Here is a 20,475-nt window from a genome sequence, read left to right as displayed (position 1 = left end):
GGCAGGCTAGAGGGAAGCCCCAGAAATAGGCTCGGGCCCTGGGGGTTATAAATTGTCCATATGGCACAATACACAGGAGGTGGCACAGAAACCACAGTAACGGCCTTCCTGTGTGTGCGGGGGAGGGGGTCGCACAAGGGAGGAAAAACATCCAGAGCCTGTGATACCCTGGCTCTGATACCATAGTGTGGCATGCCCCAGATGGACTGCCGTGGCACCCGTGTGCGCCGCGTGTTACAGGCGTGCACTGCCGTGGCACCCGTGTGCGCCGCGTGTTACAGGCGTGCACTGCCGTGGCACCCGTGTGTGCCGCGTGTTACAGGCGTGTGCTGCCGTGGCACCCGTGTGTGCCGCGTGTTACAGGCGTGCGCTGCCGTGGCACCCGTGTGCGCCGCGTGTTACAGGCGTGTGCTGCCGTGGCACCCGTGTGCGCCGCGTGTTACAGGCGTGCGCTGCCGTGGCACCCGTGTGCGCCGCGTGTTACAGGCGTGTGCTGCCGTGGCACCCGTGTGCGCCGCGTGTTACAGGCATGTGCTGCCGTGGCATCCCTGTGTGCCGCGTGTTACAGGCGTGCACTGCCGTGGCATCCCTGTGTGCCGCGTGTTACAGGCGTGCGCTGCCGTGGCATCCCTGTGTGCCGTGTGTTACAGGCGTGCGCTGTCGTGGCATCCCTGTGTGCCGCGTGTTACAGGCGTGCACTGCCGTGGCATCCCTGTGTGCCGCGTGTTACAGGCGTGCACTGCCGTGGCATCCCTGTGTGCCGCGTGTTACAGGCGTGTGCTGCCGTGGCATCCCTGTGTGCTGCGTGTTACAGGTGTGTGCTGCCATGGCATCCCTGTGTGTCGTGTGTTACAGGCGTGTGCTGCCGTGGCACCCATGTGCGCCGCGTGTTACAGGCGTGCACTGCCATGGCATCCCTGTGTGCCACGTGTTACAGGTGTGTGCTGCCGTGGCACCCGTGTGCGCCGCGTGTTACAGGCGTGCACTGCCGTGGCATCCCTGTGTGCCACGTGTTACAGGCTTGCGCTGTTGTGGCTTCCCTGTGTGTCGCATGTTACAGGCATGTGCTGCCGTGGCATCCCTGTGTGTCGCGTGTTACAGGCATGTGCTGCCGTGGCATCCCTGTGTGCCGCGTGTTACAGGCGTGCGCTGTCGTGGCATCCCTGTGTGTCGTGTGTTACAGGCGTGTGCTGCCGTGGCATCCCTGTGTGCCGCGTGTTACAGGCGTGCACTGCCGTGGCACCCGTGTGCGCAGCGTGTTACAGGTGTGCACTGCCCTGGCATCCCTGTGTGCCGCGTGTTACAGGCGTGCGCTGTCGTGGCATCCCTGTATGTCGCATGTTACAGGCATGTGCTGCCATGGCATCCCTGCGTGCAGCGTGTTACAGACGTGCTGCCGTGGTATTACTGTGGACATGTGCTAACATGGGATTCCTATGTTATGTGCCCTGCATAATACATTACACACATGGTATTTCTGTGTGGTGCCCATTACAGCTAGATGCTGACCCAGGATTCATCCTTAAGAATGTTGCAGGTGTGTCCTGTGATCTGTATTATTGCTATAGGAAGCAAGTCACGGTTATGTGCTGTTAGAGCATCTCCACACCATACATGTCACAGCTGTGTAACTACTCGCTCATGCCACCAGGGTTCATGTGTAAGGCATGCGGCAAAGGTGTGGTGTGATATTCCTATGTTCTGTTTGCTGCAGTTCTATGCAGCTCTGCTACTCCTGAATCTCCTCATACCAGAGCTTGACACCCATATAACTTCACTGACTTTAACAGAAAGATTCCTGGTTTACACCAGTGTGAGAAGAATCAGGACCATGACCGAGCAGTCCCATGTATACCTATTGAAGATTTATGCTGCTCTAGCATTCATGTATATTACGTGTTGCAGTCATGATGATCGAGCATTGACATGTACTGCCTGTGCAGATAGATGCTGCTCTAGTATTCACATTGGTTGCATGTTGCAGGCGTGTGCAGCTGCATGATCCCCTATTAAGCCATGTTGGGGGGGGGTTGCATGTTATTTACATGGGGGCAGGTATGCACTGAACTAGCATGCCTGCACCATGCATGCCACAGACACGTGCTGCTGAGATCGTTCCATGTGAGCCCCAGTACAGACGGGTGCCTCATGTCATACCCATGATATGCACACGCATGCACTGAGTGAAGACAGGGCACACGCCAGGGCTCACAGCCCGGGAGCGGCATGTGCAGCAGAAAGACTGCCTGCGCCTTTAAGACAGGTGCGTGGGGATGCCTGGTTACCTGGGCCCATAAAAGGGCCTTTGTCTCTGCCTTGGCCTGGGCCAGCCCTGGGGGAGGGGGAGCCCAGGAGAATGAAAGGGCCGAGATTCAGGCAACCCTCCCCCAGCCTCAGCCCTGGAGCCCCCACTGCCCTGGGACTGTTCAGGTATCAGATCCCTCTCCCGCCCCCTGCCATGCCCTGGGGTGCGGGGGGGTGCACTTCCTGCTAGGATGCACTCCCTAAGCGCTCCTCCAGGCTTCCACGGGCCCCCCCCCCAAAACTGCAGGACACGTGGACTCACAGCCTGCACCCACTCACTGGCGGTGCCTAGGAGCCAGGACTCCTGGGTTCTATCCCTGGCTCTGGGAGCAGGGTCTAGTGGTTTGGTGGGGGAGCCAGAACTCCTGGGTTCTATCCCTGGTTCTGGGAGGGGGGTGGGGATGGCTCTCTGTGACAAGCAATGGGGCCGTTTGCTCCTCGATGGCCAATGTGATTCAAGCTCAACCCGGCAGCAGTCGCTCCCCTCCCAGCACCAGGGGCAGAACTCAGGAGTCCTGGCTCCCAGGCCCCCTGCTCTAACCACTAATCACCCTCCCTTCCTTGAGCTGGAGATAGAACCCAGGCATCCTGGCTTCCAGCCAACCCGAGGTAACCCACTGCACCTCATTCCTGTCTCAAAGCTGGATTAGAACCCAGGAATCCTGGGCCATGAATGTACAGCACCCAGCACAAGGTGCAGTAAGAAATATCCATGAGCGCTAATGCCTGTGTTTCCAGCCAGGTGGCTGATGTGATCCAGGGGGAGTCACAGCCCCTCTCTATGCATCAGTTTCCTTTCCTAGATCCCACTCCTCTCCCAGAGCCAGGAATAGAACCCAGGAGTCCTGGCTCCTAGTCACCCCTGCTCTAAGCACTGACCTCCACTCCCTACCCAGAGATAGGAACAGAACCCAGGAGTCCTGACTCCCGGGTCCTGCGCTGTAACCCACTAGACCCCTATGCAGGGCTGTCTGTGAGCTCTTTGGGACAGAGACTCACTTGGTGTGTGCAGCGCCTGGTGTGGTGGGATCCTGTTCTCTGCTTAGACCCACGGGTGCTATGGGAAAAATCAGAAATACTCAAAGAGTGTAAACCATTTTTATTATTTATATTCCGGGCTCCCCTAGTGCTGCACAGACCCAGAGTGAGACACAGCCCCCGCCCCAAAAAGCTCACAAGTCTGACTAGATAAAAGGTGGGAGGGGAAACTGAGGCACAAGCAGGGAAGGAGATTTACCCAGAGTCACCCAACTGGGAATAGAACCCAGGTGTCCTGAGCCCCAGGCCCACATGGCAGCCCCAGCCAGACTGCCATTGGCTTAGGCCCTGTAGCCTCCTCACAACGAGGCCTTGTTGGCAAGGGCCCTGTTTCCCCTGTGTCCTGGCCCATGAGCTCTGAGTCTCCATGGCAACCCACACCGATGGCACCAGCTCTGGGGCCAACGGCAGGGAACTCCCAGGGGTGAGGGGGTTCACTCACCATCCGGCCCAGGGAATGGGCCCCCTACCCATGGGGACAGTTCTCCATGGAAAGCCCCTGCCTCGGAGACAATGTGTCTGACTCATTGTGCAATCGGCCAGTTTTGGTTCCTTCTCACGGGCCTTGGCCAGGCGGCTGCAGCCTCCCCTTCTGGCAATGGCCTGGCGATTCCTCCCCCCAACCTCACTCCCCTCCCAGAGCTGGGAATAGAACCCAGGAGTCCTGATGCCCATTCCTCCTGCCTCCCCCACACAACCCCTCTCTGATCACCAGACCCCACACCCCTCCCAGGGCTGGGGATAGAACTCAGGGGTCCTGACTCCCAGTCTCCACTGCTCGAACCACAAGACCCCACTGTCGTCCCAGAAGTGGCCCACTCAGCCCTTGGCTGCCCCACTGAGACTGTAAGGGCCTGTTGTTTGTAGAACCCAAGTGGCTTGCATGGTGGAGTGGAGTTGGTTAGAACAGAGGGAGCTGGGAGTCAGGACACCTGGATCCCACTAGCCATATCTGCCTCAGCTTTTCTATCTGACTTTCAGCCAGTCCCAGCCCTTCTCCGTGCCTCAGTTTCCCCATCAGTACAATTGGGTAATGACTGGCAGGGGGGTTAACAAATGTGCAAGATTCTCACAAAAAATACACAATGGATGATGCTGGTGCCCCCCGCATCATGCCCTCCTGCACCCTGTGGTCACCCTGCTGCCCCCCAGCTAATCCCAGGATTGCTGTGCCCCCTTTGGTCACCCAGCACCCCCGGCCACAGACACCTCTCTCCCCTCCCTGCCACCGGTTCCTGTGAGACAAACTCAAGCTGTTTTATTGACTAAAATGAATTTGCATTGAACACCCACCTGGGTATATTTGAGACTTTACTGAAATGTGGCAAAAAGTCACAAAAATTCTTGGACTCCAGTGGGGGGAAAAGAAAGAAAGAAAGAAAGAAAGAAAGAAAGAAAGAAAGAAAGAAAGAAAGAAAGAAAGAAAGAAAGAAAACACCTCTGTGGATGAACCCATGTAACATTTCAGCTGAGTTGGGGGCTGCGTCTGTGGGTTTGTGTTTGTCTTTCTCAGGGCTCAACGATCCCTTTTAAAGTTGTCTTTGTCTATGGAGCTCTGTGTGTGGCTGTGTGTGTGTTTGTGAGGCTCTCTCTGTGTGTGTCTGTGGCTTTTTATGTGGGGGAGGCAAGCTCTGTGTGCACATGCTTGTGGCTGTGTTTGTGCGTACGCACAAGCGTGTGTGTGTGTGTGTGTGTGTGCATGCGTGGCACTGCGTGCAGGAGTCTTTGCGTGTCTGTGTGTTGTTGGGGATTGTGTCGTCTTGTGGTGCGTGTCTGTGTTATCACCGTGTGCCATGGAGCGAGGGCTCCTGTTTCCCTGCAGCGCAGCCCCCGGAGGCCGGGGGGGGGGGAGCGTCCCCTAGGGACACTGCTCTCTGTGGCTTCCCCTCCACACCTCGCAGGGGGGGCGGGAGGCCGTTAGACGGCGGGGCAGGGCTGGCCCCGCTTATGTAATAACAGGCAACCCCAGGGAGAGGCGCAGAGCCTCACAGAGGAGAACACGGACGAGAGCCCTGCCCTCGGTGTGCCCCACAGCCCAGCAAGGGCCCCCCAGGGCTGCCCAGGATGGAGGTGCCTTGAGAAGGCCCCCCAGCTCGCAGCAGGGAGCACGCTCGGCTTCCCCAGCACCTTGGGGTCCAGCGGGAAGGCGTGACGGAGACAGGGAAAAGAGTGAGACCCCCGCGCGCCCCCCGGCTGGGGATCCCAGGCAGGTAGGAGCCAGCAGTGATGCCCGGCCCAGCCACGGCCTCTCAAAGGAGACTTTGTTCAGGTCCCCGCGGCCGTGCAGCTCTGGCAGGTGCTGGGAACCCGAGATCGCAGCTGGGGGTGGGAGATTTTCCCAAGGCAGATGGGTCACCACTGGGCGGGGGGGGGGGGGGTGGAGATGAGCCCTGTCCTGCCTCCAGGGAACTGCTCGCTGGGGTGGTTCAGGAGCACCCCACCCCCAATGCACCAGGATAGGGGCCCCAGGCTCTGGAACAAGGCAGGGTACAACCCCGACACCAACCCCCGGATTCCAATGCCACCCCCCACGGCACGAATCCCCAGCCCTGTTCAGCCCCTCAATCGGGGCCTGCATCCAACCCCCTGACCAGGATCCCTGTCCCTGTCCAACACCCCCACTCCCCTCCCCCAGATCCCCATCTCTATCCGGCCGCCTGAGCTGTGGGGAGGGTCCGACCCAGATCCCGGTCGGAAACCTGCTGCTCGGGCCGTCTCTGTGAGCTGGCTGAGGACACATGGGACTGGGGTCAGACGTGGGGAGGGTGTGGGGCCCACAAAGAAGCTGGGGCTATGAAGCCCTGGGCATGTGGGGTGGAGATGCTGCAGCCCCTGGGGGTTCTGATCAGACAGGCTCCACCCTGCTGGGTTTGGGGGTCTGCACTCAGTGGCCTGTGGGGCAGTAGTTGCGCTGGGGGGTCCTGCGGAGACTTGCCCCGACTGCCCATCCTGGGGCTTCGGCGGGGGTAGGGTTTGTGTCTGAGAGGGCAGGAGAGAGACGGCAGGTCAGGAGGGTGATTGGGGGGGGACTCAGCCTGGGGGCAGCCTTCTCCCGTCTGTGCCCTTGTGTCTCTGGGTGTGAGTTAGTGACTCGCTGGAGGTGAGTGGAAAACACAGCCCTCCTCCCCCCACATCACCTTCTGGTGCACAACACACATCCACACATCTTACACACACGCACACTGCACACACCCACCCCTACACACAGAGTGCACACGCACACGGACACGCTGTATCACACACACACCCCTACACACAGAGTGCACACGCACACGGACACGCTGTATGCACACACACATACACACACACACACTGCACACACACACACACACACACATACACACACACACTGCACACACACACACACTGCACACAGAGTACACACGCACACGGACACGCTGTATGCACACACACACACACACTGCACACACACACCTACACACACACTGCACACACACACCTACACACCTACACACAGAGTACACACGCACACAGACACGCTGTATGCACACACACACACACTGCACACACACATACACACACACTGCACACAGAGTACACACGCACATGGACTCACTGTATGCACACACACACACACACACATACACACCCACCCCTACACACAGAGTGCACACGCACACGGACACGCTGTATGCACACACACATACACACACACACACACTGCACACACACACATACACACACACACTGCACACACACACACACCCCTACACACAGAGTACACATGCACACGGACACGCTGTATGCACACACACACATACACACACACACTGCACACACACACCTACACACCTACACACAGAGTACACACGCACACAGACACGCTGTATGCACACACACACACACACTGCACACACACACACACACACACCTACACACAGAGTGCACACGCACATGGACACGCTGTATGCACACACACACACACACACACACACACACGGAGCCAGTGCAGAGGTCAGCAAATTCTCCCACCAGCTAGGTGAGAAGCAGCTCTCAAGGGGGAGCTCACAGGCATTTGCACTTTCCCCTTGGTGTGGGGTGAGTGGGATGGGGGTGGGGTCACTGTCAGCTCTTCTTCCCCCAGGGCTCGTGGCCCTGTGGCTCTAGCATTTGTTTCTGTGATGCATGCAGCAGGTTTCTGCTACTGGCAGGTTGCTGAGAGTCGAGCGTTTGCTCTGAAGGTTGAACCCAGGTCTGTGGCTTGGGTGGGACCTTGGTGGAAAAGGACAATCTAAATGGCCAGGCTGGGGCGGGGGTGTGTGTGTGTGTGTGTGTCACACACGTGCACCACTGCCCTCTCCTGGGTGCATCCAGCACTGCTACCCATGGCCCATAGACCCTGTAGTGTGAAGAATTGCAGGAGATTTTCCATTAGCTTGTGTCGGGGTTTGGGTTCTTGGGGCAGAGTGCTAAACTCGCTCCCTGCAGCTGCCGTGTAGTTCACGAGGCCCTGGCTTCATTACAGTGTTTTCTATTGAAGTCAGCAGGGCGGGGCTTGACCGTGTGCGGGAGAGAGTGTGAACCAGCAGAACTCCCTGCCACATGATATCACAGAGACACAGGGAAATGGGCATGGCACCTGCGGCTGCAATAACTGGTAATAAATAGAGAGGCTGGGGTTGTAGGGCTGAGTTGATCCAGCCCCTTGGGCTGCTGGGCTGTGCAGCAGAACCAGGCCTGGGCTCCAGGGACAGTGTGGTCGGCTGGACACACTGCGGGGAAGGGGTCTCACAGCGGAGCCAGGTCCTGGACTTAATAGCCCATTGGCCTTGCCCTTCCCTGGGGCTGTTCCTGCTGCCCCAGGGACCCTGCTCCAAGCCTGTCTCTTCCCAGCCTTTTCCTGGAAACCTGTGACCAGCCAGTTAGCGCTCACCACTGCCCTCTCCTGGATGGCTGCAGGTCTGCTTCACTGAGTGTCATAACCCCCTCACCACCAACAGCGATTTCTCTTCAGTTCAAGTGGCTGGGGCTGCACGCTTAGAGCAGCAGGGGCTGGATTCTATCCCTGAAGGGTCCCAGAGGGTTTCCTGCTGACACAGGAACCTCTTCCCCACTGCCCAAAAGCAGCCACTTCCGGGGTGCAGCACCACCCACAGCCATTTAGCATGAACTGGAAACTAGGCAGAGTTCAGGGGGGTTGGGCTCTGTTTGCTTTTCAGATTGGAGGTGTTGCCAGAGCCCCACACTGCCAGGCAGAGGGGCGGCTGGCTTGGTGGAGGCGCCCGGGGATGTGCCAGTGCTGGGGATGCCTGAGAGCTGGGTGAGGAGGCTGTTGGAGGTACCAAGTTACAATCTAGCCGTGGGGATGATGCCCCCCGCCAGACAGGCCATCGGCAGCTCTGCGGCACTGGCTTACTGGATGTGCCCAGGCCCTGGCTGGGTAGCCATGTACCTGACTAGGGGCCAGCCGAGCCCAGCTTTGCTGGCTGCCCTTTGAGGGGGTGGGCCCTGGGCCTCGCGCTGAGGGGTGATAAGGGGGTTCCTGAAGCTCTCTCTCTTTCTGAGGATCTGAGCCTTGTGGCAGCTTTGTCCTCAGACTGGTAACAAAGAGAAACAGCAAAGGAAATATCTCCCCGCAGAGTCTCAGCTCACTCCTGTCTCCAAGGGCGTGTCACGCCGGAGCAGGCGTCCCTTCTCTCTTAGCCTCAGCAGAGCAACACGTGCAGCATAACGGCTGAGCTGTGTGTCATACACCTTATATTGCTAACAGCTAGTGGGGATTCTCCTTCAGCACTGGGGGCAGAGGCCTGCCTTCCTGGGGGATCCAAGCCCTCTCCCTGCCCCAGCTCTGGCTCATGGCTTTGAGTGCTGATTTGGCACACAGAGTTGGAAGAACCGTGCCTGCTTCCGCCCCCTCTAAGCCAAACTCGGCACTTAGCTAGGCCGGTGTGAAGCTGGACTCGCCCCACTCAGGTGCATGGTGTGACTCTGGATTTACCCCAGCGTCACTGAGGAGCAGCTGCCTCTACAAGTCCCAAAGCTTCCTTCCCAATCCAAACCCACACAGGCTCCCACCCCCAGCCAGCTGCTCCGGCCAGGGGCAAGCAAGCCAGATTCTAGCCAGACTTCTGCATCATCTCCATTGGTGACTGCAGAGAAACAACCCAGCCGAGGGGCTGGATTGAACCCCTTTGCTAGGAGCAGAGATGCGGCTGGATGCGCCCCTGAGGCTGCACTGCCAAAACCAGGGTGGGAATCTGCGGCCGGCTCCACCCCCACACACACACTAACCATAATCCCCATCAGGTCCCTCCCTCTGGAGCCCCTGGGCTGGCCCCAAGGCTCCAAGCCAGTGGAGTGAGACTGAAGGCCAATCCTCCTGGGCAGGAGCCATTGGCTCAGAGCAGGGCTCGGTCCTGCCTGGGTTGGAAGAGGGGCCCTGAGACAAGCCCCCCGGGGCATCACAGGAGTCACACCCTAGACCCCCCAGAACCTCATGGTAGCTGGATGGGACAGATGCCTCCAGAGGCACTCCCTCCCGGATGGACACCCATGTGAAAAGAGCTTCCCTGGGAGCAGTACAGGGGCTATGACACAGAGTGCAGCGGTGTGGATTCCATCCAGTAGAGGACAGTGGAGCTCACACACTGACACATGTGCACACAACACCCACCTGCCTGTGTATAAGCCACGCCCACTCAGTGTGGCGCTCTGTCCCCTTCTTGTGGTGCCTAGGCCAGGTATGGCTTGATAGACCTAGTACGGCCTTGCCTAAGAGCTGATGTTTTAGGCTTAGGGACGAAGATCCGGTTGCAGGTTTGATCCCCACTGCTGATAACCCACACAGGGCGTCAGCATTTCACATGCTTGGTACAAGCTACGTCTCAGGCTAAGTGGCAGAACAAGCAATGGTCCTGGGGGAACCCCCCGACCACTGAGAGTCTCTGCCTGTCTCTCCCCTTTGCCTGTCTAGCCTGCCCCAGCCCTGAGCAGACCAGGCCGCACCTACCCAGCTCTGGGTTCAAGCCCCAGGCAGCCCCATCCCAGCACTGACTCCAGCCTGAACCTGAACGTCATTGGGAGCTTGAAAAGCCCACCGAGCACACTGCTGTGCATGCTGGTGTGTTATTGTAGGGTCTCCCTGAGTACTGGGCTGCACATGCTGGTTTGTTATTCTGCGGATCTCCCTGAGCACTGTGCCACATAGGCTGGTTTGTTATTGTAGGGTCTTCCCACAACAGATACAGGAGCTGGGCAGAATCTTGTAGCAAAGCCGTGGGCACTGGGAACTCCACGCCCAGCTCCACGCTGCATGTCGTAGCTGCATGAGACATAGAACTCAGATCCTACTGGTGTCAAAGCCGCCTGCACTAAGGGAGAATCCCCGTCAGCAGTGCAGGGCCTCTGACAGCTGAGCAGTCCTTATCCTGCCTAGCAGAGGGCAGTGGTGCACACATGCTCACTGGCTCCTGCTAATGCTAAGGTTGCAGGACGCCAGCTGGGAGGCGCAGGGGTCCGGAGGGAAAGTATCCCCATCCTGCTCCACTGGGTGACATCTGGAATGGGTGGGGGAGGGGATGTGGGTCTCACCTGGTGGGGGAGTATGTGAGACCCAGCAGCTGGAAGGCAGGACAGGGTGGGGCACTTGACTGAGGGAGCAGGCAGGGGTCAGCACTGTTGGCGGGGGCGGGGGTGGAATCTCAGCTGTCAGAGCCGTTGCAGGGTCTGGAGCAAACTGCCCAGCTCTCACTGCCATGGTAACAATCCTGCCAGGCTTTTCTCTATCAATCTCAAAGCGCTTCACGGAGCAGGCCAGCGCTGTGATCCCTATTGTACAGATGGGTAAACTGAGGCACAGCTTGCCTAAGGTCACCCAGCAGGCCAGAGCCAGGGACAGACCCCAGCTCTCCTGAGTCCCAGTCCAGTGCACTACCCGCGAGGCCACGCTGCCTTTGATGCTACAAGGGCAGTGACCGGTGTTTGCAAGTGGCTGCGCTGGGTGGATGGCTGGGGGATGCTGCAGAGTCTGCACCAAGGATCCTGCTCTGTGAGCCCAGCACGGTGCATGGTGCTGATCCCATGGCAGGGAGGCCTGGGCCAAGCGTGCTGGGCAGGGCCACCCTGATGAGCCAAGAGGGCTGGGCAGTGGCCGGGGCTGGTGGGGAGGCGCCTCCTAAGGAACCCCCCCCCGCCCCGTCCCACACCCTGGGCCCAGGAGCAGGGGCGGGGGACATGCCCTGCAGGAGCCAGGCACAGCGTTAACCAAGAGAGGGTTTTGCCTTGTGCAACATCCCGCCGGGGCCTTGGGAAATCGTAGGGGGCCTGTGTCGAAACACGGGCGGGAAACCAGGGGCCCCAGAAGGTGATAACGGCCCACAGGCTGCGGTGGGGAGGGAGCCACTCAGTGCCTTAACCCTCTGATCCCTGCATCTCCCTGCAATAAAAGCGCCCTGCTCCCTATAGGGCCCTAGCATCAGGTGGCAAAACTGCTCTAACAAAGGGCTCACGGGCAGAGCTGGGGCTAGAACCCAGGAGTCCTGTCTCTCTGCCCCATGGCTCTAACCCCCAGACCCCACTCCCCTGCCGGAGTCAAAGGAGAGAACCCAGGAGTCCTGGCTCCCAGCCCCATGGCTCTAACCCCCAGACCCCACTCCCCTGCCGGAGTCAAAGGAGAGAACCCAGGAGTCCTGGCTCCCAGCCCCATGGCTCTAACCCCCAGATCCCACTCCCCTGCCAGAGCCAAAGGAGAGAACCCAGGAGTCCTGGTTTCCACTCCCTTGGGCTCTAACCCACATGGAGAACGTGGCTTGGAATGGGAGGGGTTTGACATTTAGGCCTGGCAAAATGCCCCCACTGGTGGCGCTGAAGGGGGGACTCGGGTTTGGGATCTGACGCCGGTGGAGGGAGAGTGAATCTCATGTTGCTTCGGTGCAAATCTGCCCCCAGCTGGCATCGGGCTCAGCCCTGTGGGGAGCTGCCCCTGACCCAGGGGCTCTGATCCACATGGAGGGGAGCTGGGTCAAAACCAGACAAACGGACGGATGCGAGAGACGGACAGAGTCCTGCATCCAGGCACCACCTGGGCTGCTCAACAGGAAGTCCCCAGCATGCCCGCAGGACAGCACTCCCCACCCCACACCCACAGCTTCTCCACTGGCTCACCCCCCTGGTGAACAGGCCCATTAACCCCGTCCACGCTGCCTTCGGTGGAAACCAAGCACTGGTGGCAGAAGGCGGCAGAGCTGAGGCCCCCTCTGCTCCCCCCAGCCTGGCCTGCTGGTCCTGGTGGGATGATGCTGCAGCCAGCTGCTCTTCCCGCTTGCTGGAAAGCACCTGAAAGCAGAAGTGAGCGCAGCGGGCGGTCTGGCTGGGCGTTCCTGCGGCCGGGGAGTGTTTATTGTCCCAGGGCAAGAGGGATGAGACAGCTGGGGGCATCCACAGGGCATCCACAGGAGACAGCACAGGGCACTCTGCCAACCTGCCCCCACAGTGAGCTGCCTCTTGCTCCCCAGCCCCTCCAGGGCCCAGCCCAGTGCACCCGCAATGCCCAAAGGCAGCAGGTTGAGAGCAGGGAACACAAGGACAGCGCCAGGGTCAGGGCCCACCTCAAGGATTTGGGAGTGGGGACAGGCTCCCCATGGCCAGTTCTGATTGGTTACTTAAGTCACATGTGTGTGTATGGTGGGCGTGGGGGAGGGATTTTCGGAGAAAAACCACCAACCCCCATATTTCTGGGATCAAAGGGGTTGTTTCCTCTTTCCACATTCCGTTGTTTTTTTATTATATGTATTTTTGGAAAATTACAAAATGTTTGTAATAGCTTTGAAGGGGCCGTTGGGAGCGTCTCGTCCGCCGTCTCGCGTAGCACCAGCCAGAAACCTTCCCCCACCAATTCCTCCCTGAACCAGAGTAGGCCTTGGAGGAAAACAGCCTTTCAAAGTTGCCAGGGATGGAGACAAAAGCGAAGGGGGGAAAAGCAAACCAAGAAACCTCGCAGATTTGGAGAATTTTTTTGGAGCTGAATTGGCCTCTTTGGAAATGCAGCAGGACAGAGAAGATCCAGTGAAGGTCCGAACTGAGAACCGAGGCCGGGTGTTGGGGGTGGATTTTTCACACCCCTGAGTCCCATAGCTGTCGACCAACGTTTTAAGTGTTGTCCAGGCCTCCAGCCCCAGAGGTGGCTGCATTGGACTGTAAGCTCTCTGGCACAGGGACCATCTGTCTGTTGTGTTTATACAGCGCCTGGCACGCTGGTGTCCTGGTCCATGAGTAAGGCTCCAAGATGCTACCGTAATACACCTAACAAATAACTACAGAGAGTAGGAGCCTCCGGAATGCCCTTCCCCGGATGCTGGATCCCTCCCAGTTCAAAGAGGAGCTGAGACATGAGTCTGTAACCGGTAGGGGAATTAGTCCTGGGAGCAGCTTCCCAGGGGACTGGTGGATTCTCCATCATGTGGAGGCTTTTGGTTGAGGATGGACATGTGTCTAAATGATCTGTGCCCATCAGTTACCAGGTTGGATGCAGGGATCTGAATGGGCCCTTCTGCTTTTATCGCCAAAAAATCTATTTATGCTCAGAACCACCTCACTAGCTTCCCAGCGGGGCTCGCAAGCCCCACCGTGCCCCCATGGCGGCTCAGTTGCCAGAGCCTGTCAGCCTGGGGGAACTCGGCTGAGACTGGCCCAGGGGATCTTTTATGGATGGCTGGGGGGCAGGTGTCTCTGTGATCCAGGGACTGGCCTGAGTCCCTGCAAACTCGTTTCACAGACATGGAAACAGCCGCAAGGTGGTAGCTGCTGGCACTGTCTGCTGGGTTTGGATGGGTGGTCATGGGGGAAGACGCCGTGTCCCGTTATCCAACAGCTGCCTCTCTGGTACAGCAATGGGTGTGGCCCACTTGGTACCAATCAGCTGTAAAACAGTCTCTGACCTGCCTGGTCAGTTACATGGGACCCGCCTGGATGGCCCTTGGCAGTGCCCATCTCTGGGCCACTGGCGCTGGAAGTTTTTGGAGTGGGGGTGCTGAGCTGTACCCCTCTTATCCCTGTCCGCGTCTATCACTGCCCTCTAGAGCTAGGGCCAGGAGCAGAGCTATGGCTCCGGGAGGGGGGGACATGGACAGGGGTAAGGTGGGGGAAACACAGCTAGGGGTGAGTGTAGAGCCACGGGAGTGGGGTTGGCAGCCAGGACCTCGCATGCAGGGCCGGTGTCCGGGACCCTGGGGCCAGCAGTGGAGCCCCCGGGGCCAGAGGCTGAGCGGAACCTGGGGCCTGTGGCCAAGACCCTGGACAGCAGCGGGACCAGCAGCTGGGACCCCGGGCAACAGGGGCGCAGGGCCGGCAGCCGGGATGCTGGGTGCAAAACCTCGGGGTGCTGCCACACCTCCCCGCATCTCTACTTCCCGTGCCTATGCTCTGCCCCCCCATGCTGATCTGACCATACCCAGCATCCCCCTGGCCTCAGAGCTCGTCACTGGTTAGACCCACCCCTCGCGTCTGGGTGGCACCTGGCAGGTGCTGTCTGGGGATACCCAGAGCCCGGCCCTGCAGAACAGCATCCCAGAAATAGGGCCTGGGGGTCCATATGATCCCAGTTGGGTTGTCGATGTGGGTGATGCTGCCATGCGGAACTGGGGGCAGGTGAGAGGGGACTGCACTGGTAGAGGGGGGCTTTGTGCCTGGATTCTGGTGGGATTCCCATAGATGAAGTATTCAAACACTCCCCTGGTTGGCGATGGGTGGATGGAGGGAAGGACAGCAGGTGGCCTGAGCAGGGTGTGCCTTTGTTTCTCACCCTTGCGTCATCTCCTTGGTTTCTTGCCCCAATCGTGTCTGTAGGTTCGGGGCTGGGCTGATTCCCCTTCCCCCACGTCTTTCCTGTGAATTGCCCCTCAGGCTTCCCCAGTGCACGGAGGGGGAGGCATGTGCTTTCGGACCCGGTTTCACGGCCATTCTGCGCTCAGGATGCAAATTACCGCTTCAGGCTCAGCTGAACCCCCAGGATGTGGGGAGCCAGGCTGGACTTTCCAAGGAGCTGCTGCCCAGCATGCCCCCAGCAGGACCATCTCTACTGAGAATCTGGCTCTGACTGGGTGCCCACCCTGTGAAGGCCGGCCTTATCATAGAATCATAGACTATCAGGGTAGGAAGGGACCTCAGGAGGTCATCTAGTCCAACCCCCTGCTCAAAGCAGGACCAGCCCCAACTAAATCATCCCAGCCAGGGCTTTGTCAAGCCTGACCTTAAAAACCTCTAAGGATGCAGATTGCACCACCTCCCTAGGTAACCCATTCCAGTGCTTCACCACCCTCCTAGTGAAAAAGTTTTTCCTAATATCCAACCTAAACCTCCCCCACTGCAACTTGAGACCATTATTCCTCGTTCCGTCATTTGCTACCACTGAGAACAGTCTAAATCCATCCTCTTTGGAGCCCCCTTTCAGGTAGTTGAAAGCAGCTATCAAATCCCCCCTCATTCGTCTCTTCTGCAGACTAAACAATCCCAGTTTCCTCAGCCTCTCCTCATAAGCCTTAGCCTTGGCGCTGGGGTGGGCTTAGAGGGGAATGAGAAGGGGATGTGGGGCAGGGGAGCGTCAATCTGCCACAGTCTGTGCCTGCAAGACCCACAGAACCAGTTGGGCCAAGGGCAGGACCTGGGATCTGTCCATTTGGGCCCCATGGAGCCAGCCTGGCCATGGAGGGTGGGGGAGCTGGGGTCTCTCCTTTTGGGCCCCAGAAAACCAGCCCAGCTATGGGGGGAGCCGAGATCTTTGCTTTCAGGGCCCACAGAGTTAGTCTGGCTATGGGGAAGAGCCGAGATCTGTGCCTTTGTGCCCCATGGAGCCGTCCTGGCCATTTCATTTGTTAATTTCTGGGGTGGCACAAGCCCAGTGGGACTCAGCTCCATTGGGGGGTTAAAGACACCGACCCGCCCGTACAGGTAACCTCAGTATCGGGGGGGGGGGAGTCGTAGGGGTCATTGCTTGGCAGAGCTGAATGGAGTGGCAGGGAAGTTCCCCTGGGAGGGCACTGCCAGCAGGGAGGGGGTAACATGGGCGCTGGGTGGGGCTGGCAAGTGACGGGGCCGTTTCTGCTTTTCTTCCCGGCAGCCCAGGGCCTCCCCTGCCGCAAGGAGCCTCTTGTGAAATCACTGGAGGGAGGCAGCCCTGCCCGCACGCTCAGGCGCTGGCATTAGGGAGGGCTGGGGACCCAGGGAGCGGGGCGGGGGCTTAGCAGGGGGGCGCTCTCCCCTGGCAGTCAGCGCTGGCCCTATTGCCTCACTGTGGCTCTAGGGGGCGCTGTGCTGCAGGGAGCAAAGTGAGGGGCTCAATAGGGGGCGCTCTCCCCTGGCAGTCAGCGCCGGCCCCATTGCCCAAGGGTCGCGCTAGGGGGCGCTGTGCTCCAGGAGGGTGCAATGTAAATCCAAGACCTGGCCGTTCATGGTCATTAGCGTGGCGCAGTCTCTCAGGGCGGGAGCGTGAGTCCCAGCATCATGGCCAGTCTAAGTCGGTTCACAGGGGCCCCCCTCCATGACCCACCATCAGCTCCTGCTGCAAAACAGGATTATTCTGTGCGTATCAGCAGCACCTAGAGACCCGGACAGAGATCAGGACGCTGCAGCGCCAGGCGCTGCACAGACAGAGTGAGAAATGGACCCTGCCCCAAAGAGCTCCCAGGCTGAACAGAGACAAGGAGGGGAAACTGAGGCACTGAGCAGGGAAACAGCTTGCCCGAGGTCACGCAGCAGGCCAGAGTCAGGAACAGAACCCCGGCATCCTGTGTTCTGGTGCAGTACACTACCTACTAGATCACACTGCATCCTTTGTGCTTTGGGCAGTTTCACGCGTGTGCCTGGCCCTGGAGAGAGACTGGGGACGGTCAGGGCTGGGAGGGTGTAGGTAGAGCACAGTGGGGTTCAGGGAGCTGGCTGGGCATGAGCCTGACAGCCGCTGGCCGGGGTGCATGCCGGGGCCATGCAGCTGCGGGTGATAAGGGCCCTTATCTGTGTGTTGCAGGAGCAGAGCAGGCCTCCTCGCGGCTTCATGAATGTCTGATTTTGCCAGCTGCGGGCTGCAAATTCACAGAACCGGCTCAGAGGTGAGGGGAGCGACCAGGGAGGGGAGGCTTATCGGGGCACCAGACGGGGTGGCCACGCCTGGGGTCGCCGTGGGGAACATCCCACCGGGGCTGCAGGAAGGAAACGTGGTGCTCTGGAAAGGGCCCCATACTGCAGCCTCTGCCCCCAGCCCCCCAGATGCGGTGGGACACCATGGAGGGTGGGAGACTCTGGAGGGAGCTCAGGAAGGGGTGGAGGGGGTGGAGAGATCGCCCCAGGCAGAGGGGGAAGAGAAATGAGGAGGCATGAGGCTGGGGTAGGGTAAGAGAGTAGCAGCGGGGCGAGTGGGGAGTGGAGGCTGGTGGGCATGGTCCTGAGCTCACCCCACATCCCCGGCTGGGTTGGGAGATTGCCAAGAGCTCAGTTGCCAGAGCTCAGTTGGAATCAGGTACTGGAGTCTTTCCTATGAATGCTCCCCCCACCCCATGCTATAGCCAGGCCTGGATCCAGTCCCCACTGAACTTCAGGAAGGGGGTGCCCCCCAGCCCAATTCTGTGCAAGGAGTTAGAGCCAGAACCCCTCAGGCCACCCAGCTCCAGACTGTGACCCCTGACCCAACCCCTCAGACTTGGGGGAGTTGGGATCTGGAGCCAGTCTCCACAGCGGGGCCCACGGGGAGCCTGGCCCCTCCATACACTTGGTCCAGCAGGCCTGAGGGAGATGCACAGAGCAGGGTGATCCTGGACATCCCCACTTCCCCGGCCATGCTGGACAGAACAAGCCTCAGGCCTCTAGGGAACCTGGGAGCTGCAAAGAGCCTTAGGGTGCCTCCTTAGGGTGCTTTATGTCAGAGAGAGCTCTCCAGCTCCCAAGAGAGAGAAATAGCTCAGATCACCAATCAGCAGATGGGAAGGCTGGGGGAGGGTGGGGGCGGAATCCTATCTCTACCAATCAGCAGGCAGAAAGGCTGGGGTGAATCCTGTCTCCACCAATCCCCAGGCAGGAAGGCTGGAACGGATCCTGTCTGTACCAATCAGCAGGCAGGAAGGATGGGGTGGATCCTTTCTCTACCAATCAGCAGGTGGGGAAGTTTGGGGTGGATCCAGTCCCTATCAATCAGAAGGCAGGAAGGGTGGGATGGATCCTATCTGTACCAATCAGCAGGGAGGAAGTTTGGGGTGGATTCTGTCTCTACCAATTGGTAGGCGGGAAGGCTGGGATGGATCCAGTCCCAACCAATCAGAAGGCAGGAAGGTTGGGATGGATCCTCTCTGCCAATCAGCAGCCGGGAAGACTAGGGTGGATCCTGTCTCTACCAGTCAGCAAGTGGGAAGGCTGGGCCTTTATCCAATCAAATTCTTTCTTTCCTTGTGCCACAGAATTTCGCTGCCACGGCCGGTTTTGGGGTGGCCCTTCTGGAGCAGACGCTGGGCAGGGCCTGGGCCGGCAAGATGCCCCCTTGCCCTCCCCAGCAGGGCCGGGCCCGGACAACGCTCCTGCCTGCGCCACCGGTGAGTGAGCCTGGCCAGCAGGGGGAGATGGAGCTGACCTGGCAGGAGATCATGTCCATCGCGGAGCTGCAGGTGAGCCCCAAACAGAGCCTCTGCTTCCCTCCCCCAGCCAGGCCGGCTTTGGATCCCAGCCTCCTTGCTTGCGGCAGTGGCAGTGCCTGGTGCTGTTAGCCCCCTTCTCCGTCCTGCTGGCCGAGCCGGTCGCTGCATCCAGCGCGGAGCCCTGCGATCTCCTGGGAGCTAGACAAGCTGGAGGGGCAGTTATTGTAGAAGCTATGCTGGGGTCCCAAGGCGCTGTGTTGCCAGGTCCCTGTCCCCACTGGGCTACTGCCACCCACCTGGGTGCCTGTCTCCCAGGGAGTTTGCTTGGCATCTCCCCTTGCAACGGGGCCTTGTTCCTGGGCGGCTGCCTGCTCTAGGCTCACACAAGTGACACGAGGTTGGACAGGTTCAGAGCCCAGATGCTAGCGGGCGACTTGCTCCCAGCACCTAGAGAGGGGAAATTCTGATCTGGGTCGAAAGTCACGCGGGTTCCCTTGAGCCTGGCACAGGGAGGGGACTCATGGCTCAGCCCCCACCCCACCTTGGCACGGACACTGCCAGCTCGAGGAGGGGAGTGCACTGGCTGGCTCTTGGCCTGGCCTTGATAAGTCAAGGCTGGACTAGTGGGGCGCCCCTGCGATGGACCAGCTGCCCCAGCCAATCTGGCCCTGGCTGGAAACACAGAGCTCACCCCAGACCTGATGTTTGGGTCTAATTTCTCCCAACTGCTCCCCCCTCCTTTGGCCTCAGCCCAGTTCCCAGTGGCGCTAACCGGCCCCCAGCGCTGACCGAATCCCCGTCCCCATAGCGGGGATCCCTGAGCGAGGGAGAAATGCTGCCCCTTAGTGGCTGGGCCCACCAAGAGGATAAGGGAGCTGCTAGATGTGCGGGCCAAGGGAGCGTGCCCTCCTGCTGGTGAGTTCTAGCCCCACCTCCCTGAGACTCTCTGCAGCCCCCGGGGTCCATTCCCCCAGGCACCGGTGACCTGCTCAGTGTGGGGAGGCAGCCTGGGCTCTGGGGACTCACAGCCCCCAGCCCAGCACCCTGTCCTCCCAAGGCCCCGGCAGAGCTGCAGGTATTAATTACATGCAACCGCCTCTTTAATCTTCCCAGTGGGATGGAGCCGCTCACCTGCCCCTGCGCCAACACTGCCCCATTCACTGCAGGGCCCTTGCTGTGGTGTTCAGCTGGTGGGGGTAGGGCGGGGGGGCCGGCCGCACAATGGGGCGTCTGTCTGATGAGATGAATTGGCTCCATTGTTCTGGTAGGGACGATATCGTGCTGTCCATCTCTGTAAGGCAGGCACCTGCTGCAGGGCTGGGCGTCTTCCCATCATGCTTTGGGCCTGCAACCCCCTCCCCGAGGGGCAGCGTGATCCCAGCATGCTCCATTCCTCCTCCAACCGCAGGAATGACATGTTCCAAGCATGTTCTGGGTCCCCCATCCCACCCCAAGTAGTGGGGCAATCCCAGCATTTCTGGGTCCCCTATCCCACCACAAGGACAGGGTGTTCCCAGCATGCTCTGGGCCCCCCCATCCTACCCCAAGGGGGAGGGCTCTA

At 59.5% G+C, this 20,475-nt stretch overlaps 1 protein-coding gene across 2 annotated transcripts in view; it reads left to right on the top strand.

Annotated features, from left to right (window-relative positions):
- Nucleotides 1–5,159: 5,159 nt before the first annotated feature.
- The window catches only part of NFE2 (nuclear factor, erythroid 2), a 29,821-nt gene continuing 14,505 nt past the window's right edge, over nucleotides 5,160–20,475 (top strand). Inside the window, exons 1-3 of one of the 2 annotated variants that reach the window (XM_073318744.2) lie at nucleotides 5,160–5,548; nucleotides 17,321–17,402; nucleotides 18,741–18,944. In XM_073318744.2, coding sequence (XP_073174845.1) covers nucleotides 17,352–17,402; nucleotides 18,741–18,944 — 255 coding nt within the window. In that variant the 5' untranslated portion in view covers nucleotides 5,160–5,548; nucleotides 17,321–17,351. Of the gene's footprint in view, nucleotides 5,553–17,320; nucleotides 17,403–18,740; nucleotides 18,945–20,475 lie in introns of both variants that reach the window. The other variant, XM_073318743.2, reaches the window with a different exon arrangement.

Source organism: Lepidochelys kempii, chromosome 20 (assembly GCF_965140285.1).
Source record: "Lepidochelys kempii isolate rLepKem1 chromosome 20, rLepKem1.hap1, whole genome shotgun sequence".
Lineage (NCBI taxonomy): Eukaryota > Metazoa > Chordata > Testudines > Cheloniidae > Lepidochelys > Lepidochelys kempii.
Note: the sequence above shows the minus strand (reverse complement) of the source record. Positions and strands in the feature narration are given on the sequence as shown.